The following is a 23,511-nucleotide window of genomic DNA, read 5'->3' on the forward strand; positions in this document are numbered from 1 at the left end:
GCTGGGATGAACCACTGCTTAGGCAAACCTTTTTGGAAATGGATGTCCAAAGGATCCTTGCAATACCCCTTCCCTTGCATGAGATGACATATTTTTTAGCGTGGAATGGAGCAAGATCAGGGATCTTTTTATGTACGTTCTGCCTACCATACTGTTTGGGACTCCCAATTTGGCCATATATTCAATATTCGGAAGGACCTTCTACCCAAAGTGACACATTCAACTTAGTTTAGAGCCTTTTGTGCTAGTCAAAGATCAAATTTCTTTATTTGGAGAGTGTTACACAGTGCGATCCCATGCCGGTCTCTTCTAGCGAATAAGCACCTCAAAATTAACCAGAGTTGTCCTGCATGCAACCAAGGAACCTACACAATGAAACACCTACTGTTTGAATGCAAAATTGCATTGGAGGCTTGGAAATCTCTCGGTCTAGAGGATGTCATCAGGAGAGCAGTAGACAGGGCCGGTGAAGCTATTTTGGAACACTTGTTATGCTTGAAGGACAATGAGATTCATATACTGGGATTGCCAACGCTGTGAGAAATTGTGGCAACAGCAGCGTGGTACCTTTGGTAGGAAAGGTGGAAATTGACCCATGGTGAAGATACCCAAAGTACAGCTCAAATAAGTTTGCTGTGAAAGGTCTCGCGACAAATTTCTTTATATCATGTAGTCCGAAGCTTGTGCGGAAAGTGGCCAGTCGGGTGAAACCAAGGTATGGATATGTCAAACTAAACGTTGATGCTGGCTCCGACATTGATACGCTCGAGGGAACAGTTGGCGTAGTTCTCAGGGACCACAAAGGACAGTCCGTTGCCGCTGTTAATGAAAAACTAGATACTTGTTTTGATTCCTTTGTAGAGGAGGCGATAGCCGTTTTGGTATGAATCTTGCGTGAACTTCGGGATGTAGCAAAACTGAATTATGATTGGGTAATGTGGAGGTTGTTGAAGCTTAGAAAGAGGGAAACTCTACTTCTATTGCTAGTGCATTTTTCTATGATTGCTACTTTATGTCCATAGATTTTACCCATGTAATCTATGATCACTGCTTTAGAGAGAGTAACTTAGTAGCTCATGAATTAGCTAGGTTAGCTAAATTATCTCCTTTTGAATTATGGATGGATTCTGCTCCTAGTGCAATCATTCCAATCCTTGTATATGATGCTACTATCTTGACACATGAATACAGGAGGAGATTATTGTAAAAAAATGCCAGGACACTAGCCCGCCTTCCTCTATTCGCTCGTTCCTTCGTGTAGGGTCTTCCCCTCTAAATCGCGTCGTCACAGCCATGGCCGAGAGTAGTGTCACCATGGTCACCTTTTTCCCTATAGTTGACGCAACCACCATCGTCCTCTCCTCATAGAAGCTCACCAGCTACACCGCCGACTCAACTAAGTCGTCTATACGCGAGGAATAGGACCAAGAAGCACCATAGCCGGCCCTTGCTTCATCTTCTTCCTCTACGGCCTCCGATGCAAGTATGGTGGAGACGACCGCTGCCCATTTCTAGAGGGGAATCGGGCTACTGACACGGACCCAGCAGCAACGGCATGTCAAGTGGGACAAACAAGCAGTGATGGATCCGCTCTTGCCCTGGGGCGTGTTGCGCCTTTTGCTCTGTGGCGCTCCATCGGTCTTGCAGTGCGGCGCGCCGCAACCTCTCGACGCTGACGTACCTATCTTGCTCTGTAGCGCTCCACCGATCTTCTTCTGCGGCACGCCGCAGCCTCTTGGCGCTGACATAACTATCTTGCTTTGTGGTGCTGCCACGCCCTGCATCAAGGGTCTGCTCAATCCTAGCGATGATGTGCAGTACGACGTCGTCCGGTGCCTTGCCGGAGACGCTCTCGGCCTCGATGAGCCGTGGCCCCTGCATCGGCTCGTTTTCCTTGTTGATGAGGTTGATGTAGAGGCAGTGCTTCGACAGGTTGTCATGCTTGGAAATGGTAGAGGGCTGTAGGTTGCGCTAATTGTGCCTGCGTGCGTCGCGCGGTGCCTAGGCTTATGCCCAATCGCTGGTAGCGAAAAACCGATGGGCGAGAGGCGAGGAACGGTGGCGTGTTCGGATAACGTCATTAATAAATAACTTAAAAAGGAAGAAAGCATGACTTAGAACAACACGTGCGCACACATTGCTTACCCACGGATATGATATACTCATGTGCCCAATAAAGCACACAATTGACACCAAGAATTGTATATGCTATCATGAGTTAACACTTAACACACACGGGTTTTCTATACAAACCGTGTGTGTTACTTCAAAATCATCACACACGAGTATTCATATCACACATCATGTGCGATGTTCGAAGACATCACAAACAATTTGCGTAAGTAAATCGTTTGCCAACAATGCACACATATATACTATTTGAATCATGCGTGTTATGACGACATATCACACACGTAGAAAGTAGAATTATAGTTTAGTGTGTACCTTATATCACACACGGTCTATATACTAACATCATGCCCGATGGATGGGCCGTCGAACACATTTTGTTTTCTAACACATGAGTATATTTTTTTACCGTTCGCAATGTGTTCATTGCCAGTTCTATCAAATCGTGTGTGATAGATGTGTCGTCTTGGGCCCAATCTGCAGTAGTGATCGCACATAATTGGTTCCTGACAACCGTTTGCCACTCAACGCATGTGGCTTGTGTGGCGGAACTCTGTGTGTGTGTTTTTTGACTTATCGCAATCAGTTCTTTCAACAGAAACAGAATTGTGTGCCCTATATCACACACAATCTTCTCAAATTGTGCATGATTGATCGGCCGTAGGAAAAGTTTATTTATTTGGCTTACATTTTTATTTTTCTATTGTTTACGGTTTCTACATCGCACATAATTCGGTTCAAAGATGTGTGATAGGTGTATCTTCATGAGTTCATAGCACAGTTTTGCACTAGTGTCCTTTAAACATGTTTGGATACTCTAACTCAGTTAGAGGTTAGAGTTAGATTCTAACTCTGAACTAACCATGAACTAACTCTAGTCAAAGAAGTGTTTGGATGGCAGGGTTAGATGAAGCGTGGATACGGCGAGACGCCTTCACGGGCGGTGTGAGAGGGAGGGAGGGAGAGGACGAGAAGCTTCGAGAAAGTGGGGAGGGATCTGCTGCGGGTAGAGCGAGAGAAAAGTGTGGTTTTTAGTGGTCCCGAGAAGAACTAACCTAAATAAGTACCTCTTGGATGGGTTAGATTTTTTGAATGAGTTAGATGCATCTAACCCAAACTAACCCTTCTGTTTGAATATTTTTGGTTAGTTGAGTCCAAACTAATTCAAACTAACTTTAATCCATGAATCCAAACAAGACCAAAGTATTTTTTACGGACCAAGGAGCTATTACCCATCTTAATTAAAAACGAGTAAACCTCCAAAATTTCACCGCTGTCACCCACGATGTGCACGCAGTGCCTGCCAAGGTTCAAGCAGAAACCAAACCAGTGCACCTAGCCCACGGGTTGAAACAGGCCTGCCCTATCGTGGATCCACGCATGTGCCATCCTATCACGGACTCCTGTCCCATTCCGCCCATCTCCCGAAGAATACCACCATTGTCTCTCGTGGCGACCTCTATATAACGCCAAGACCTAATAGCCAGACTCACACACTCGCAGTAGCTAGCTAGGTGCTTGACCTACTACTGCTCGTGACCAATATGGCGTCCAAGGTATCGGCTTCATGTGGCCTCTTCCTTGCCCTTAACCTCCTCTTGTTTGCAGTGACCAGTGCCTGCCCAAGCTGCGGCGACTCGGGCAACAATGGTGGCCACGGGAGCAGCGGCGGCGGGAGAGGTGGTGGCGGTGGAGGTGGCAGCGGCGGAGGAGGGCATGGAGGCGGGGGCGGCGGAGGCCATGGAGGCGGCGGCGGCGGATATGGAGGCGGAAGCGGTGGAGGAAGTAGCGGTGGTGGGATCATTGGCGGCGGTCCAGGTGGTGGCATCATCGGCGGGGGCCCTGGTGGCGGGATCATCGGCGGCGGGAGCGGTGGTGGTGGAAGTGGCGGCGGCGGTGGTGGCGGTGGCGGCGGTGGCGGGTATGGAGGAGGAGGCGGCGGCGGGACGAGCGGGTGGTACGGCAAGTGCCCGACGGACGCGCTGAAGCTGCACGTGTGCGCCAATGTGCTGGATCTGATCAAGGCGAAGGTGGGCGTGCCTCCGTTGAACGACCGGTGCTGCCCGCTGCTCAACGGGCTCGTCGACCTGGACGCCGCCATCTGCCTCTGCACCGCCATCAAGGCCGACGTGCTAGGCATCCACATCAACCTTCCCATCCACCTCAGCCTCATCCTCAACTTCTGCGGCAAGGGCGTCCCGACCGGCTTCATGTGCCCTAACTAATCCCGGCGATACTATTGAGTTCGCGCGCGTATGATCTCCCACAAAGAAAAGGAGACACGAGAGGTCACGTCCACGCATGCATGCATGATCTCGACGAAGTGCATGCATGCGTTCAATAATCAAAAATTGTTGCTTTGGTTTAGTTGTTCTATATTTATTTTTAACGTGTGAGTCGTAGCTTGTGGTAGTGACCATTGCATTTTGTTTTGCGATGGAATGTGTCCGTTTGTAGTTGGTGTTGTTACATTATCTTTCCCTAATTATTGATTTGAAAGATGCATAGCATCTAATGAATTTGATTTAGTATTCAGTTTTGCTACCAAGATACAACATAGTAACCTGTGATTGTTGGATCCGAGTCAAGGGAAATTTGACCAAATTGCAATCCATTGTCTTTGTTCTTAGACCTTCTATTTCTCTATGTTACGAAACCCCCAAGTCTCATCTTCAATTGCAGTTCAATTACAATGTCACATCATTTTAATAGTTACAAGACATCACATGATACTTGCTTATGATACTACAATGGAAGAGGTCTTAGGCTAACTCGTTGTACCAATAAACCGAGATTTCAGATCTAAAAAGTAGAATTTGACCACTCAGGCGGACTAAGCCTAGCTTAGATGGTAAGTTTACTGTGGGAGAGAATTTATGGTACGTAGGAGTCCAAATTAAGTTTTGTTTGCATTTTTGTGTTTCTTGTGATGAGGGCTTTCAAATAAATTCTAATTTGATTACATCTTGTTGAGTTTTTCAAACTTCGATAACTATTACATCTTGTTGAGTTTTTAAAACTTCGATAACTTTTAACTCATAAAACTTGGTACGATTGAATGACAAAGTCATAAGTTTCAAAAACTAAGATGTTAAACATGGTGTCCCATCGTGCGGAATCCGACGGCTTTGCATATCGCGAGGCAATCCGACACGGCTGGTAGGTGCATGCCCCCACACCTGCTAACTTTCGGGTTCCTTGTGATGGAACAAGCTCACCCGAGTTCGAGAGCTAAACTAGGCACGTGTGTTCGTGTATTTCTTGAATTTATTCTAGGCTCTTCGATTCTACTCTTTCAGTGGTAAGGTGTGCTTGTCGACTAGGAGATGTATGGACGGCTTCCTCAATCTCAAGATCTGCCAGTTAATTAAGGTCTCTCAAAGATAAGGATAATGTGCGTACATATGTTTATAGAAATGAGTGTGCGTGCGTGTTATGAGTGTCGGTGTACTATGTTTCTTTAAATAAATAAAAGGAAAAAAACTTGACCACTGGGGAGCGGGGAGCGAAGAATGCAGACCTCATGCTCTAAGGGCATCTTCAACGGCAACACGTAAATTTCCTCCCGCATTCGTTCGCGGATAGGGAGACCAGTCCACAGACACGGATTCGGAAGGTCGCCATCTAACGCTTTTCACATACATTTTAAACTCTTTTCAACGGACCGGATGGAATTCATGCAAACACGCTGGATTTCATACAAACATGACGGATTCACTTGATTTCGAACATTTAGAGAAAAAACGACCCGACCCTATACCTATCCTACACACCGGCGGCGGCCGGCTTCCGAGCCCTTGTCATCCTCCATCCGCCGTCTTCATTACCACCAGCAATAAGACCGATTAAGTGCAGGTGCGGTCTCCGGTGAGGAAGAGTAGAACACGGGAGACGGACCGGCCCACATTGGACATAAGGCCCCGCCTCCCGTGGCCTACTCATCCTCGAAGGAGTCCGCGACCTGCCTGTCCCCGGTGGACGTGAGGTCCACGATGGAAATGGTAGCGTCGGTGTTGTCGTCGTCCCACCAGGCTGCCTGATAGTTCGTCGGCGGCACAGATGGCGTTCTTCTCCCCCGCGATCGCATGCAGTTGCGCCTCCGCGGCGGCCGCTTCCTAGCGAGCGGCGGCTTGAGCGCGGACGGCATCAAAGATGGCACGCTGCTCCGCGGCGAAGTTGGGGTTCGCTGCGGCCATGGCCGCCAAGGCCTCCTCGCCGTCAATCTGGCCCTCCTCCAGTCGGTGCTGCTCGAGAAGGAACAGGTTCTACCGTTGTTCCTCCTGTGCATGCTGGAACACCGACAAAGGTGTCGGCCCAGGCCGCACCTCCGCCATGGCGCCGTTGTAGTGCGCATGTGCCTGCTTCATGGTGAAGCCGACGTGCACATGAGGGTCGTCCTCTTCGTTGAAGACCTCGGGCATGTTGTCCGGCATGCCGGACTTGATCCTCTTGGTACGGCGGCTCGGTCAGGCAGCGGCAAGGGCGGACACCACGTGCTTCATCTCAGTGGAAAAGTCTCTCCTACAAAACTTCGCCGCCCGCAGTCATGGCGGATGTAGTACAAGGGTGGATGATGGGGAGCGGCTAGTGTTGTGGAGTGGAGTTAGCCGGGTGTGGCCACCTTTAAATAGCGGATTCCGGTGAGGCCAGGCATCCAGGTGCATCAATGTGCGGCGCTGGAGTAGGTTTCTCGGCCGGCGAGTCTGTTTAATGGCGGCATACGGACGGACAGGGCATCTCTGGTATTGAACAGGTGCGGACATCGAAGACGCGTCGCGGACGGCACCCTCGGCCGGGGTGTCGCTTCAATGGCGGAGCCAGTGAGAGATCACATCCACGTTGAGCCGTCTTCAATATGCAGCGGCACGCTTTACAACAGTATGGATGTGGGTAGCTCGCACCGGACGAAAACGCGCGAGGGAGAGGGTCCCCCCCCCCCCCCCCCCCCGGTTGTCTCCGGCTTATAAGGGAAAACGCGTCTGGACTGTCCGACGGACCGATACAGACTTGTGTTGAATAATTTCTACAATCCGAACGGATGCGGGAGGTTTGAAGGAAAGATGCCCTAACCACTTCCTCTGTAGTCATGATGAGTACGGTACCACCAAAGCCGACACGTTAACAGTGTTGGAGTAGTTTATTTTTGAAGATCGAGTGCAAGTTGATTCTTGCTAGAAAAATGTATCCAAGCACGGAATCAAGAACACAAACTGATCAGAGGAATCATCATGTCCGCGTCCAGCAAATCCTCTCCCCCAGCACGTGCACTGTCTCAGACATTCTTGTTGTGCTGAATGCAACTTGCTGGTCACGACCTCAGTTTTATGCAACGATCCGTGTTGTGATCCCAGGGGCACTCTCGGCATTTCCTATACGGCGCCCGTGGCACCCGTTATAGGCATGTACACTGGGTCTAGTAGCGGGCTGGCCCATTGTCTGTTCTGCTCACCTTTTCTCTGCGTTTTCATTTGGGTTTTCTACGTTTTATTTTTTTTCTTTTTTCTTTTCTTTAATGCATGATTTTTTTAAAATTGATGGTTTATAAAATTGATGAACTTTTTCTAAAATTCAATCAACTTTCTTCAAAATCAATGATTCTTTTTCCAAATACGATGAACTTTTTAAAATTTGATGACATTTTTCAACTTCGTGAACTTTTGTGAAGTTTGTTAACTCTTTTCCAAAATCCATGAACTTTTTTTATTTTTCGTGACTTAGACTTATTTTGGTTTTTTAAAAGTCGATGATCAAATGCGATCGGTCAAAATGTGATCGAGCGATGTGGGTGGGGGGGGGGGGGGGGGTCAAGTGATCAAGCGCTCGTCTTCTACATGGGGGCATGTGAGCGCTGGCTCCTCCAAGTGGCGCTTAAGGCACCACATAGGAGCTCCTGCCATTCTCCTCCAAAGCCACGTCCAACCTACCTCGGGATGGGAATGGGTCGGGCTGCTCTGGCCTAGACCTAGTCCCTGTTGGCCCCTCTGTTCTGTTCAGGGAGATGGAGCCAACCCAATGGTCCAATATCGAGTGGCCTCATGTTTTATTGGCAATATGATCAGACCCATCTTAATACTAGATTGCACAAGAAAGAGCATTTACACAACAACATTATTTAAACTAGAATCATTTAGTTATAGGGAATTTTAGTAAGTTATGATATTTAGAATTTATTTGTTCAAAGAAAAAAGGAACAAAGGCAGCTACATTTCTATATCTACCATGAATCGTTTGCATCATATGGTAGCACATTTGTAACTCTGAAACAAAAGCAGTCTTGGGTCAATAGTTAGAAAAAAAATCATATAAGCACAAGGGTAACAACCTTGCAAAGGCATGTGCATTATAACGCCGGACTGCAACCTCGAGAAACTAGATTTGGATCGACCTGCTTGTCCTAATGGGTTAATGGTGTCTGATTTCCCTTGCCCAAATTTTTTTATCTAGCTAACCCAAAAGGTCCGTCGACCTCGAAATTATGGGTCGGACCAGTCTCCTAATGAGTAATGCCATCCATTTCCATCGTGACATGTTCCTACCACTCCTTCGCTCTTCATATAAGAAACAATAAAATTGATATAGCTAGGAGCTCTCAAATGATCCAATACTCTGGACCGTCTGATCTTCTTGTTGAATGTTCCAGATCACTCGGCATCCTAGTGCATGCCCTTAGGCCAGTTTCTCCGTGCTAGATTACTCGATGTGGCCGACCAAATGACAACTCTATGGTCGCTACTTTGAAGGCCAACCTGGAAACTTCGTTGTTAATTAGACCGACATAATGTGAACATCACGTCCTAGACATTTTTGCGGGCGCTCTATTCTGATAGAATCATGCTTTCCCCTCCAATTTCTCCCGCCCTAGTCAGTCTTGCCTGAGACCTCGATCATCTTATACCGAAGCAAAGGTGAGTTGGCTACGCAATAGGGAGAACATGGAGGGGCGGTGTGGTGTGTTGCCTCCCCCAACCTTAAGTCACTGTCGATAGTGGGGACATGGGCTTTGCCTAATCTTTTTCCTCGGATACCTAGGACACAACCGCCTTCAACCCATCCTCTGTGTTGTTGCAACTCGCAACCACCCCTTCTCTTAATGATTCTCAAAATTTCCAAACCTACGACAACATGTTATGAATAGGAGCTACGGGATTATGTGTCCTCCAATCATTCATCTCTCCCCCACTTATTCCAACCGTGAGCCCTCGTGAATTCCAATAAGTTGAGGTCATGCCAGCCCGTAGGTTGTAATCTATAAAAACTAGATGATACCCCGCGCGTTGCTGCGGGAATGGCTAAATAATATTTGATGTTTAAAAACATGAGATTTTAAGAAAACATTGTATATGAAAATGACATAGAAATTTTTTAAGGAAATATTATTTAAAGTATCTTGAGAAAATGTGACGAAAAGCCAGACAATGTGTGTATCTGAATTTTTTCTTTAACTCCTTACCTTCAGAGCTTATCATCAAGGTGATCAGGAGAAAAACGTGAAGTAGAGCTAATAGAGACATCTCATCCATTTGTAGAACCTAAAACAATGATAGCATAATAGTAGAAACTATTGTTGTGCATTCCATTGAAAAATTATATAAAACATGGGTTTACACATAATCTGATTTTCTATAATAAAAGGGTCACCTATAAATCAAGAGACTCACTTTTTAGTCTTCTCAGCGGAACAATTTTGTGCAACATACTGCTATTTATTTTGGGTTGTCTTTCATGATAGTATACCTAGGCACCTCTGATTATTATTATTTTTGCCTTCTCTGATGCGCAACTATGCATGCTTCTGCATTATGTAAAGCTTAGGTTGCAAGCTGGCAGCGAGATGGAGAAACAGAAAACATCATAATAACCGTAGAGCCAGCTGTGTGATGCATCAGATGGAGATGAAGGGAGACTTCAACATCACCATGACCGCAAGGTTGATTTATCTGCTAGCCAGTATAAGATTGAGATTCAAAAAATAATAATAAGGGGTCATTAGAGTTTAAATTAGAACTAAATTAACCGACACATGTTTATGCGTGGGTCTACCTGTGATTGCTGCAATGAATCCAATATAATTTGTTGTACAAAAGGGTCAACCATAACTAAGAACCAGTACATTTGAAGGCGAGGTAGCAATTATGAGCTAATGAAATTGAGATAGAAGAAATAGCAACTGAGGAAGGTCAGGAAGAGAGTATGGATGTAAGTGGCAGATAAATGGCGTCCACAATCCCGTTTAGTTAGTTTTTGCTAGCTTGATAGTTTATTTTCCTCAAACAAACAAAAAACCTTTTTAAACTATCATACCATAAGTGGACTTTAAACGGGATTAAACGGGACCGGTTGACATGAGGAGAAGAGAGGAGGTAGCAATTATGAGCAAATGAAATTGAGATAGAAAAAAATAGCAACTGAGGAAGGTCGGGAAGAGAGATTGACTCCATCGAGATTGCTATGAGAGAGCGCGCGGAGGCTGTACCTTGAAGCATGCACCTCGATCAGGAGGCTTCGACCTCATGATGCGCAGTCCGACGGAAGCACCGATGAGCATGTGCTGTAAAATCAGGTTTTGCACAAACGCAATGTATTAAGGAAAATTAGATCAATCGATAGACCTTAATTGATTTTTTTGGATCTTGCTGTGTACCTAGATAGTCTTTACACACTTGTATATGTGATATTTGGAGTAAGCTTGTGACACCAGGAAACTCTTCACTGTGCCTAAAAGCAAATAAAATGGGAAAAGTAGCATGAAAAGTTTATCTTCACAATTTCTATCTATTCGTAATCTCCAGCACACTATTAAGTTTCAGTGATTCTTTGTCGACCAAACAAAAGAAACTCGAGAATAATCGATTAATGCATCCATAGTTTGTGTTCTTTACCTAAAATCTACATGGAACAATTACACAGAGGGAAGTGTAGAAGAACTATTGTGGAACCTCAATAAAAAAGGAAGCGAGCCAACATGCTTCGCCATAAAACATTTGAATTTGCATATACCTTCAGATTGGAGCGTGCCTGGGAAGTACTCTTCATCAGTAAGAAAATATAAATTAGAAAAAGGTTCCAGTATGAAACATGAATTTGCATATGGTTAGAAACTGAATAGTAATATTCCCACAAAAACTCAGAAACTGAAACATAAATTTGCATGTAGCCACAAACTGAATAGTAATCTTCCCACAAACGCTCAGAAACGCATATAGTCAGAAACTAAATAGTAATCTTCCCATGTGTATACCGTAATAAAATTACTCAGAAACTGTAACTTGCATCTACCTTCATATTGGAGAGTGTGTGGGGAGTAATCTTCAGTAAGAAAACAGCAGCTCGATCCCAAGGCAGCCGAGAAGAAACCCGAAGGATTTAAATGGAAGGCTACATATTGAATCAAGCAAAAATTAAATTCAGAATTGGAATAGGGAAAGAATTAAAATGCAAGGTTGTGTATTCAATCAAACAAATGAGCATATCAATCAAACATCCGGAATAGAGAAAGAACAAAAATTGAAAGCTATGTATTCAATCAACCAAAATTATATGTACATATCAACGAAACACACAAAAATTCAGAATTAGTGATGGATGGGGACATTATGTGCCAATAGGACCCATAAACCTGAGGCGCAATAACCAAGATGACTGACATAGGGAATGGCTAGGAGAGAGGAAGAATAACCAAGATGACTGACATAGGGAATGGCTAGGAGAGAGGAGAGAGTTGCTGACCACTGGCAGCAGTATGAGCGTCGTATGGCAGACATCCATCCATATGGGAGGACGATGGGAATAAAATGAGTGGGGCAGCAACTTTAAAAGGGAACCCGTCAGTTTCTTGTGGACATCGTGGGGAGAGGAAGCGGAGCGTCGACCATCAATTACCTGCAGCAGATTTTTTTTCTTTTTAGGAGGTAGTTATGGAAACGGAGAAGATAAACAGTGTGGGCCATTTCAAGCATTGGGCTGCACAGCAGTTGAAGCAACGGGCTATGTACGGCTCGTGTGAGCAAAGGGGAAAAAAAGAGTGAAGAACAACAGGAGAACATGAGCTTCAGCTGTACTCCGTAGATCGCCGGCAATTTTAACTATTTTGACCTGTGGACGAAATCAATTCACAAAATGAACTGCCCGTGAAACTATTTCACAGCACTGACCCTTTTTGTGTAGCGCCCGCCACGCAGGCGCCACACCCTACGGTGCAGCGCCTAGCTCAGGGGCGTTGCACCTCAGTCCACCGTGGCAGCCCCTGGGCCCGCACCCGGCAGTGCAGCGCCTCAGAGCTAGGCGCTGCACCGTAATGTGCAGCGCCCGACCCGCAGGCGCTGCACTGTGACTTAGATGCCAGCCGCCCGCTGCCCCCCCCCCACCCCACCCATTCGTTTCAGAGGAGTTACAGAACAGGCGGCCGGCGGCTTCCTCCTCTCCCCCTCTCAATCCCCTCTTAAAAAATCTTCAAATCTGACGATTTGGCCCGTGGATTCCTTCACCAATCCGTCCTAGAAGGTACTTTTCTCCGATCCCCTTCTTTCTATCCATAGAATGTATGCTATTTCGGAGATTTGAGGAACCCTTGTTTGAATCTTGTGTGTATTAGATTTAGAGAATTTTTGTTTGAATCTTGCATGTATTAGATTTGGGGAACCCTTGTTAGACTAGAATGTGGTTTGGATACATAGGTTGACATGTTATTTATATAGTTTGGATACATAGGTTGACATTTTATTTATATGGAAAAGATATTTGTATTGAATCTTGCATGAGGTAGGCTTAGTTTAGTTTATTGAAATTACATTTGTATTGGCAAGAATGGTTTGGATACATATGCTTTGTATTTTGCATCTAGTAGGCGTACTTTAGTTTATTTGTATTGAAAAGATAATCCTGTTGACAAGAAAGCTTTCTTTCAAAATTGTTAGGATGGTTTGGCTTCTCGATGATCACTGGGACAAACAACACCGATCGTACGCTATGGCGTTGGAGCAGCGGGTAATAATGAAAGTGGCCTGTTTTATGAATTTCGTATTTATTTCAAATACAAATGCCCCATATGTAATGTTATGAATTGTTTGTTTGTAGGCGCTTGCACCTTTGAAGCTTCGTTCTCACGGGGTAACCCTTGGGTGGATGCGCTATGATGAGCGATACACACCGTATGTAAGGGAGACAGGACTTCTCCCTTTCATTCATATGGTCAGACGGTCGACGCCACCCAACAATGCTCCAGCACTCACCGCGCTTATTGATCATTGGCGGCCGGAGACACATAGTTTCCATCTACGGACCGGGGAGATGACAGTGACGCTCCAGGATATTGCTATGATCACCGGTCTTCCTATCGATGGGAATCCTCTATGTATGAGCACCGACTCCGATGGGTGGCGCGCGCAGATGCATGCCCTTATCGGTATGGTTCCTCCGGAGCCTCCGGAACCAGCAGCAGAAAACAAGAAGAAGGAAAGAGTCGCAGCCGGTGCTACTTTCACGTGGATTACTGAGCACTTTGGTACTTGCCCACCGGAAGCTGATGAGGACACGGTCAAGATATATGCTCGTGTCTACATGTGGTATGTGATATCCAGGACTATGTTTGCTGATGGCACAGGCAAAAATGCTCCATGGATGTGGCTGAAGGCGTTGACCGTCTTCGATAGCAAATGGAGTTGGGGTTCGGCGACACTGGCTTACTTGTATAGACAGGTATGAAGTTGTTTCTTTTTCACTTCATTGCTACATTATGAATGCGATCTTGCTCTTAATTGAACCATGTTCTCTTTTATGTGCAGTTGGACGAAGCCTGTTGTAGGTCATCTGGAGGTATTGGTGGTTGTTTGCTCGCACTTTCCATATGGAGCTGGGAGCGTTTGCCGGTTGGACGTCCGAAGAAGGTGAAGTACGATGATTGGGACGACAAAGGCGACCTACTACGGCTACCCACTTGGGCTTACAAGTGGGATGTGATAAATGAGACGACAGATGATCCCTCGGTCATGTACAAGTTGTACCAGAGTGAGCTTGATGCGATCACGCCTGAGCAGGTGAATTGACATGGCATAAGTGATTATGATGCTTCTATTGCAACTCGATATCAATTTTGCATTCTATCCCATTTTGCAGGTGATATGGGAGCCGTATGGAACAGGAAGATAGTTTTGGTAACCCTTTAGAGTTCAGGCTGAATCCGATGTGCACTAGGGATAGGGATCTCTGGCGTATGCGGTGCCCACTCATATGCAACTGGGCGGTTGACCTTCACCTCCCACATCGAGTGCGCCGTCAGTTTGGTTTGTTCCAGGCACATCCGCCGGAGTGGGAGGACACGGACAAGTTGCTACACGCGTAAGATATAATTAACCTTGAGTACTTAGCAGCTTCTCGGCGGTTTCGATGCTACTAATATTATGTTTCTAACTTGCAGGTTGGATAGGAAAAGGCAGCGGAAGATTAAGGATTGGGCCAAGCATCACAGAAAGTATGTCGTACAGTTTGCGCTTAGTGTGGAGCAAGCTAGGGCTGGAAAAGGAGTCCAGCTTCGTGAGCACTGCCCTGTAGCGTTCAACAACTATCTCACATGGTTTCTTGCAAGTACCCGTGTGGAGGTATGCAAGCCGGCGTATGCTGAGGAGATTTTGGAAGAACCCACTGTTTTTGATGAGGTAGCCCAACACCAGTACAACGCATTAGTCAGGAAAGGCAACTCAGTGATCCCTTCAGCTCCAATGATGAACTTTGTGGTATTTTCCCTCTTTGCTTTTCATTCACACTATTCACATCTTCGCTTGCCTAACACGTTAATACCATTTCTGTTCATAGCGTGCCCAGATCAAGAAAGCAGCTGATGAGACCGAGACTATTCTTGAAACAACCCCGGCTGGCAAAAGCGATGGAGAAGGTGCACTTCGAGCATTCATCAAGGTTCACATCTCCTTCAAACTAGCACTTAACATGTGTTTCTACGTTCGATGTCTCATTCACTTGTACATGTTGCAGCGCCAGGGCCAAAAGTTAAGGCGGCTATCAAACCTTTTTGGTTGTCGTGACCCCGAGTATGTATCACCAGAACGGTCTAGGTCGGCGACACCATCAGATCCCGCTTCGGGCCAGAGCCATGGTGATCATTTGGAGGATGAGGATGTGGGTGTGGTCACCCAAGAGGTATGGCATGAGCATATATATCCAATTGTTGATGCATTGCTAACTATATCCTCACACATGGTCTTTCCATATCTTTTGTTGATGCATAGGTTGCTGATGATGATATGACCTTGGGGGCGTACCAGGTTAGGTCTGCATACATGCTAAAGCCTAGAAAGGGAATCAACAAGTACACACCTGAAGACTTCACCGAAAGAGGCAAAAGGACGGTCGGCACCTCGCGGATGGCGGCTTTGGATGACTATTTGGATGACGATGTCGATGACGTGGAGGAACCCGAGACAGAGCGGGAGCGTGTTCCTCTTCCTAGGAAGGTCAAGAAGTTAGCCAAAAAGCGCTCAAGGAACTAGCTCTTCTTAGGAACCAGCCATAGTCCTTTATTTGTGGTAGCTCTATGTTGAACTTGATCCTCTTTGTATGTCTTAGTTATGTTGAACTTGGAGTTGACGTCTTAGCAATGTTGAACTTGGTCCTCTATGTTGCACTTGTTGTCTTAATAATGTTGAACTTGATCTTCATTAGCTTCACCATTAAAGCTCTCATCTTGATCATTCACATTGGCAGTCTCGACATGTTTGAACTGGTCTGGATCCTCGAGGGTGACCTCAACTCCCTACTCAACCACATTGAACTCTGAACCATGACAATCACCCTCTGGGTGCACCAAGTCCCCCTCTCCCTTCCTCATCTCTACCTGATAATGATTCTGTTTGCAAGCTACATCCCATGCAGTGCCTAGCACCGAGGCGCCACACTCTACAGTGCAACACCTAGCTACGGGGTGTTGCACTGTACAGTGTGGCGCCTCGGTGCTAGGCACTGCAGTGGCTGTAGCTTGCAACCAGAGTGTTTGCTCTCTGGTTAGCTCAGTCCATGTGTGCAACGCCTCGGCTCTAGGCGTCACACTGGCGTTGCACCTGTACTTAGCAAATTTTTGGCACACGCACACATATTCCGATGAGGAGAGATAGTAGCTCACGACACATAGCAAGCAAAGAACTGTGGCACATAGTAGTTCACGACACATAGTACTTCACGACACATAGTACTTCACGACACATACTAATTCATAATACATAGTACTTCATGACACATAGTAGATCACAACCAAATCGAAGAGGAGAGATAGTAGTTCATGACACATAGTAGTTCACAACCAAATCGAAGAGCATAGTTTAGAGGATAACACGATTATCGTCCACAAGCAAGTTGAAGATGACATAGCTCTATTGCGTAGAGCAAGGCCCCTTTCCCTTCTTCTTCTTCTTCTATTCTTCCTCTTCCTCCTCCCTTTTCCTTATGAGGTGGGCCTCCTTAACCACCCTCTCCATGAATATCTTTTCCTCCCTCTCTTTTTTTCAGCTGCAATTGCCCAAAGCTTCATGGTTCCTTCTTCAAAATCCTTTTGACGCTTCTTCTGTGCCTCCTCACATTTCCTCACCAATTCTTGCTCCCTAGCGCGCATCGCATTTGACCTCTCTCTTCTTCCTTCCTCTTCTCCTCAAGCTCCTCTTCCTTTTTCTTCTTTAGCTTGGCTGCATCCTCCTCTCTAAGCTTCTTCGCAGCCTTCTCCCACCATCGCGCCATCTCATCTTTGCCATCCTCCTTCATTGTTAGTTTGTTGGGTTGGGAAGCCGCCATACCTACAATGAGTGAAACATAATGGTTAGTAAAGACAATAAAAACAAATGGAACATATGAAAAAAAAATAACATATGGAAAACAAGAACATTTGAAACATTATAGTTAATGAGCAACATACGGAAATGGTCCATCGAGGTATCCAAACATTCCTCTATAACGACCTTGCCCTTGTCCATCACCACGGCCAAGTCCATCACCAAGGCCAAGACCATCACCACGGCCAACACCACCACCACGAGCTCTACCACCACCACGGCCTAGACTACCACCACCACGGCCTCTTGTAAGTCCTAGTTGCCGACCTCTTTGTTGCCTAGATCCTCTTTGACTAACACTTGGTTGGCTTGGCACTTGTTGGCTACCACTTGGTTGGCTAGGCACTTGTTGGATACCACTAGGTTGTTTCCCACTTGGTTGCCTTGGCACTTGTTGGCTACCACTAGGTTGGCTCCCACTTGGTTGCCTTGGCACTTGTTGGCTACCACTAGGTTGGCTCCCACTTGGTTGCCTTGGCACTTGTTGGCTACCACGTTGTTGCCTTCGCACTTGTTGGCTACCTCTTGGTTGGCTTGGCACTTGTTGGCTACCACTTGGTTGGCTCCCTTATGTAGCTCCTTGTTGGCTAGTGCTTGCATCATTTTTCTTGGACCTTTTCCTTGGTTTCGTACATTTTCTTTTGTTGTGGCCATGACCTTTGCATTCCCCACAACGGGAGCTCTCACGAGGCTCTTGGAATTGATCGTTTCCCGCTTCGCGGCGGCCACCATGGCCCCATCCGTCCATGTCGCCTCTAAAACGCTTTGTTTTACGTCTACCACGTTTAACAACCTTCAACTCCGGATCCGGCCATAGTTGAACTCCATGGTACTCCGGCCATTGTGATTGGTCAAAGTATGGGTGAAAGCGGGGAGCCCATGTTTTCTTGACCGTCATGATTGAGAACTCCAACTCCCTCACGGTGCGTGGGTGATTGATGTCCACATTTCTAACGCGACCGGCGGTATACAAATGTAAGCATGGGAGATGAAGCAACAATGGCCTCCCGCAAGAGCAATCACATTGTGTTAACGACACCTTGAAAGCCCGACCTCCATGTTGCCGGCCATCGTTTGTGGTTCCTCCTGGCTCTTTCACTTCATACTTCCACTCTTCGTTGTCATATAATATAGCTTCTTCTGAGTCCGCCTTTCGTGATTGAAATTCTAACCATTCATCAACCTTGGGTGGGAACTTGTACTTGTACTTGCGCGGGTTCTCACCCGCTATCTGTGCATCAGTTTTCATTGAGTACTTCAGAAAGTACGCATTCATCTTGTCAAATGTGTATTGAACTATTGCCGTCACAGGTAATCCACGTGCACCTTTGAGCACCCTATTGAAGCATTCGGCCATATTGCTTGTCATTTGACCGTATCTTCGGCCATCTTCATCAAAAGCACGTGCCCACTTGTTCCGGTGGGGAATGTGCCTATTCATAAAGTCTTGACCCCCGTGATTAAGTTTTTTGTGTGCGAGAAATTTGTTCAACAAAGTGGCGAACCGCTTCTCGGAGAAAGCAAGACAACAATCTTGAAGATCATCGGCCAACTCCTTAAGGCCACATGCCCTATAGAAGTTCGAACAAAAGTGCCTCATGCACCATCGATGGTGCAACGGAGCATGCCCGGGAATGTCAATCTCCACTGCGTTAAGAATTCCTGCATGCCGATCCGATATGACACAAATTTTCCTTTGAGCGGGTAACACCTTCGTCCTCAAAAGACGCATAAACCACTCCCAGTTGTCATTGTTCTCCGCCTCAACCAAAGCAAATGCCAATGGCAACACCCGGTTATTGGCATCACTTGCTATCGCAACCAACAAGGTGCCCTTGTATTGTCCGGTCAAGAACGTGCCATCAATGGAGATGACCGGCCTACAGTATTCGAAAGCCCTCACGCATTGCTCGAACGCCCAAAATGCACGGCCAAATACTCGGACTTTCTTTCCTTCATAAACCGTTGTTTGGTGCCCATGAGGCTCGACAACATGAACCATGCCCGGGTTTGTGGCGGCCATGGCTAACAACAACCTAGGGATTCGGTTGTATGCTTCCTCCCAAGTACCATACAACATCTTAAATGCGGCTTGCTTCGCCTTCCATGCCTTGCCGTACTTCACCTTGTAATGAAAGATGGCTTTCACAAGGTCAATGACATGTTGGACGCTCATTATTGGAAGTGTGGATATTGAGTTGGAGAGCCTGTAAGCGATGAACTCAGACGTGAGTTGTCTGTGGTCTTGGGACACAATCTTGCCATCCACCCTTTTGCCTCGGCACATGTGAGTTGGCACACAACTCACTACGTGCCAAGCGGGACCTCCTTTCCATGGTCTTGCACGCACAATCCACGGACATATTTCATCTTCACATGCACATGCAACCGTGTAGCGCACATTGACGTCCGAATGCACCACCTTGTGTGGACGATAATGCGTAACCGAGTAGTTGTCGAGCCACATCTTCAATTCCAAGAAGGTTTCGAACTTACACCCTTTACCAATCCGGTTCTTGTCGTCTCCCAAATCACGGTGAGAGCTTGGCCTAACCCCAAGAGATATAGATTTGCCACCATCTACAACGGCTTCATCCGCGAGACTAACATCCTTGAACAATGGTGTCTTGTGATCCCGACCGAATACCTTCTCGAAAGCTTCGGCCTCCTTCACCGTGAACCCCTCCTCATCAACTTGTTCATCGGGACCTTCGTCATCCGAATCCGATGCATATGCACGGGAAAAAGGGATGGAATGGTCCATTGTCTCTTGCAAATGATATTTGTCAAGATCACCCACATTGTTGTCATGGAGATCAACTTCATTGTCATCGTCTGCATACTCATCATTGTCCTCTTGCAAAGCTTCATCTTGGTTGTTTGTAAACGGGCTCAATGTTGGCCTCACTTCTTGGGTCAAAAGAGGTTCAACAATTTCATCTCGCTTCAAGGGTGGGGGGCTACTAGCAACCAAAGGGGAGGGTTTCCGGTTCAAGTCCAAATGCAAATTTGAATCAACCTTCTTCGTTGCAAATAACTCAAGAGCCTTGTCAAGTGAATCGGCCACCGTTTCCTTGTATGCAACCCAACATTGCTCCGAGTTGATACGCATTGTCTTCCAACGGATGTGCATTCCAAAACCTACATTATGCCTTCCCTCCAACTCAACGATATCACTAGGGTCCATCCAATTCAAATCTTTCCTCACTTGTTGCAAGAGCTCCGCATAGCTAGGACTACTATCAAACAACATATCTAGCTCATCCGGATCCGGTTCAATATTGCCTTTCAAGAAGGCGTCTTTGTCCCCATGATGAACAAACACACATGTTCTTCCCATCCCTATAAGCATTCAAACAACACATCGTAACATTGCTTCCATGAGTACTAATTTAAGGATTAACACGGAATACAAACCCTAATATATATATATCAAACAACAACCCTAACCCTAACCCTAACCATAACCCTAACCCTAACCATAACCCTAACAATAACCCTAACCATAACCCTAGCACCAACATAAGAACACCCATAAGAATAACCCTAACATACTAACAAAGCCTAGTCATAGGAAATTGGCAAACAAAGATCTCACATCTCCATGCAAATCTCTAGATCCAAACAAAACTAGGGTTTCCCAAACTAGCATTACTTGGATCAAAACAAGGGATCGGAGAAGATTACCTTGAGGGAGGGTATGACTTCGAAATCCACGGACAAATTCTTCAAATTTGCAAGTTTTGGGAGAGGATTTGAGAGGGGGAGAGAGTGGGAGAGGGGGCAAAGCTCGGGTTGGGGTGTGTGGGGTGGGGGGAGTGGGGGAGGGGGGCCCAGCCGCTGGATAAGTCACAGTGCAGCGCCCGAACGCTAGGCGCTGCACATTAAATGTGTGGCGCCTAGCTAGGAGGCGCTGCACTGCTGGGTGCGGCCCCAAGGACTGCCACGGTGGACTGAGGTGCAACGCCCCCGAGCTAGGCGCTGCACCGTAGGGTGTGGCGCCTGCGTGGCGGGCGCTACACAAAAGGGTCAGTGCTGTGAAATAGTTTCACGGGCAGTTCATTTTGTGAATTGATTTCGTCCACAGGTCAAAATAGTCAAATTTGCCTAGATCGCCATCCTCGTCCTTCCCGATCCCGCTGGAACTGGGGACGCGTCGTGTCCGAATGTCCGATCTGTCCATGGCGGCCGCCGACGCAGAATGGCATGGAGCAGAGGAATGCCATGAGGGAGGTCCTCTGGCTCTGACCGCCATCGTGGGAAGGCCGCTGGAGCGAGCGGGGCTCAGACAGATCAACGTCGTGAGGGCCTCTGGATCTGACCGCCGACGTGGGGAATAATCGGGGGAAAGATGAATACAGGAAAGACTGGTCCCTTTTTCAGGAGAAATAATCTTGGTGGGTTCACAACTTTTTTTTGAGACACGGTGGGTTCACAACTGAGAGAGAGAGAGAGAGCAGGTGGGTGGGCTGACTCGAGGGAGAATGACGTCCGTGTGTGGCGCTGATGGGCCGATGGTCCATCCTCCCAACCGGTAACTGAACGCTGATGTGGCCATTTTTTACGCTGGTGAACTCATGGTCGGTCCCTCCTGTAAGCCAGTAGTCAAATGATGATGTGGCTGGCTTGCTGATGTGGACAGGCTGCATGTCAAGAGAAATAGGATAGTGGGGATAAACTATTTAGGTATTATAGATATGGATGTAACTATAGCCATTACTGGTTCAAATAATTTTCCATTCATTTCTTTCTGCTTTTGGTACAACAATTCACTCACTTTATTTCTATTGCAAAATGTAAATGTTCAAAGGAATAGAAATTACATCATGAGGCTTGAGAAGCCAAAGAGGGAGACCCACCCCAAAGAATGAGCATAGTGAGCTAGATTATGTGCTTCATAATTTGAGCCCTTTTCTTCATGGACACAAGAGACTTCCCGAAACTCTAGCAGATCTACCTTGATCTCGCCAATACTAATAGTATTGAATCCAACTGAGTTCTCTTTAATGTAGCTAACGATCGTGAGACAATCCAGAGCACTTCGCACTCGATGGATGGATAAGTCACCGGTATTGCGCCAAAACAAGCACCTCACAACATGCTAAAGCTCCAAGGTCATCATTTTAGTTAGCGATGGAAACACCACAACCAAAGATCCAAGATAGTTGCCATTACGACCACGAAACACAAGTATCGCCTCCACTTGATACATCGCCATCAATGTTTAAATTAGCAACCCCATGCGGCGAATGAACCCATTTCTAGGTTGTCCATTTTATCTAAATTTTCATACTCACGTGAATCGATTGTGCATCCCCTAGGTCTAATATGAATCATAGGATGAAGGTATGAGTGCAAAGAGGTGACTAGAACTCTCCTTCATTGATCTTGTAGAATTGGACATTGTCTGCCAACTCACCTTAATGACCAAGGAATTAAATCTTACGACGAATATGAATCCGGCACCCAAGGTCGATTCCATAGGGTCACTGTAGAATCTTCTATGTGCAACACACTAGTAACCGTGCATGCATAAAACATCTTCAACTAAAATAATTAAAGTATGCAAATTTGTTCTTTTCACATGTACAACTATACTCTGGTAACAATTTTTTGTTCACTTTGTTAGTTTCAATAGTATTGATGTGGAAACAAATATGTAGAAAAACATGTAACTTACATGGAAGTTGATTTCGAAACCTCTGGAGGGCCTCGAAGCCCCTAACCAGTAGATTTGGTTGCCCCTTATTTAAGGGGCCTTTTCCCAGTGAAAAGGTCTTTTGGATATTATATTTCCCTGTAATCTTAAGCTTCATCCTCGTCCCGCAAGCCTCAAAACCCTAATCCATTTAAAGGAAGAGTACTCCATGAATCTAGGAGTCATCTGTTAACCTCCTCCATTATTCCTCTCCTCTCATCCCTCTCTAGTATAATTATCTTTGGCTGAGATCCGTGAGAGAGGGATTTGAGCATTATTTTGCTCTTTGATTTGCATTTGTTCCATTGGTTTGAGCTCTACGCGTTGATTTATTCGAGTGAGAACCCCTGAGCTTGTTACTCTTGGAGGCCACCGCCTCCTAGATAGTTTGGCGATTATTGCCTTGGTAACCCCTTTGTGGAGTTTGTGAAGAGGTCCCAGTTTCCCCTTTGTGGGGATTGTGAAGTGGTTATTGAGCTTGACATATTTGGAGTGGAGGAAGAGGCTACTCATAGTGAAGGTGTGCTCATACTTATTTTAGTGGGGCCTCGGAGAACAAGGCTAGCTAGACGGTCGGTCTTTGAGGGCCTTTATGATCTTGCGCCTCTCCAGGGAGACTAGAGTACGAGTGACTACTTGAACTTGAGTAAAACATTGGTTGTCTCATGCCCCCCTTCACTTTGTGTAACTCATACTTGCTACTATTGATTTAAATTGTTCTTGGTGTGAATTATTAGCTCCTATCATTCATTTCAATATCTTCCTATTATCCTCTGTTTCCTTATCTTGTGTAAGTTTGTCCAGCATACATGTGCTTGCATGTATCTTTGTTGTGCACATCTTGTTTAGCTTAAG

At 46.2% G+C, this 23,511-nt stretch overlaps 4 protein-coding genes across 16 annotated transcripts; 2 read left to right on the forward strand and 2 right to left on the reverse strand.

Annotated features, from left to right (window-relative positions):
- Window positions 1–3,614: 3,614 nt before the first annotated feature.
- Window positions 3,615–4,665, forward strand: LOC125534049 (uncharacterized). Its single transcript, XM_048697355.2, has one exon. It carries the CDS (start codon window positions 3,675–3,677, stop codon window positions 4,353–4,355), a length of 681 nt encoding a protein of 226 aa, XP_048553312.2. The 5' UTR covers window positions 3,615–3,674; the 3' UTR covers window positions 4,356–4,665.
- Window positions 4,666–9,676: 5,011 nt separating this feature from the next.
- LOC125513254 (uncharacterized) lies at window positions 9,677–11,973 on the reverse strand. 13 transcript variants are annotated; one of them, XR_007285831.2, is made up of 6 exons: window positions 11,857–11,972; window positions 11,407–11,505; window positions 11,128–11,157; window positions 10,772–10,845; window positions 10,604–10,678; window positions 9,677–10,067 (listed from the first exon to the last, which is right to left on the reverse strand). XR_007285831.2 is itself a non-coding variant. In XM_048678330.2 (6 exons), the coding sequence occupies exons 1-5, from the start codon at window positions 11,897–11,899 to the stop codon at window positions 10,623–10,625; spliced, it is 363 nt and encodes a 120-aa protein (XP_048534287.2). In that variant the 5' UTR covers window positions 11,900–11,973; the 3' UTR covers window positions 9,677–10,067; window positions 10,604–10,622. The 13 variants fall into 13 exon arrangements, 3 of the variants coding, with proteins under 3 accessions (XP_048534287.2, XP_048534281.2, XP_087378134.1); XR_007285841.2 differs by lacking the exon at window positions 11,857–11,972 and adding an exon at window positions 11,747–11,838; XM_048678330.2 differs by having other exon boundaries at window positions 11,067–11,157; window positions 11,857–11,973.
- Window positions 11,974–14,338: 2,365 nt separating this feature from the next.
- On the forward strand, window positions 14,339–15,629 carry LOC125520363 (uncharacterized). Its single transcript, XM_087538623.1, has 5 exons — window positions 14,339–14,463; window positions 14,543–14,858; window positions 14,938–15,039; window positions 15,115–15,279; window positions 15,369–15,629. Exons 1-5 carry the CDS (start codon window positions 14,339–14,341, stop codon window positions 15,627–15,629), a joined length of 969 nt encoding a protein of 322 aa, XP_087394749.1.
- Window positions 15,630–17,908: 2,279 nt separating this feature from the next.
- Window positions 17,909–20,310, reverse strand: LOC147991316 (uncharacterized). Its single transcript, XM_087542971.1, has 2 exons — window positions 18,058–20,310; window positions 17,909–17,962 (listed from the first exon to the last, which is right to left on the reverse strand). The coding sequence occupies exons 1-2, from the start codon at window positions 20,308–20,310 to the stop codon at window positions 17,909–17,911; spliced, it is 2,307 nt and encodes a 768-aa protein (XP_087399097.1).
- Between the last annotated feature and the right edge of the window lie 3,201 nt (window positions 20,311–23,511).

Source organism: Triticum urartu, chromosome 1A (genome assembly GCF_056163025.1).
Source record: "Triticum urartu cultivar PI428250 chromosome 1A, HENAU_Tu73, whole genome shotgun sequence".
NCBI lineage: Eukaryota > Viridiplantae > Streptophyta > Magnoliopsida > Poales > Poaceae > Triticum > Triticum urartu.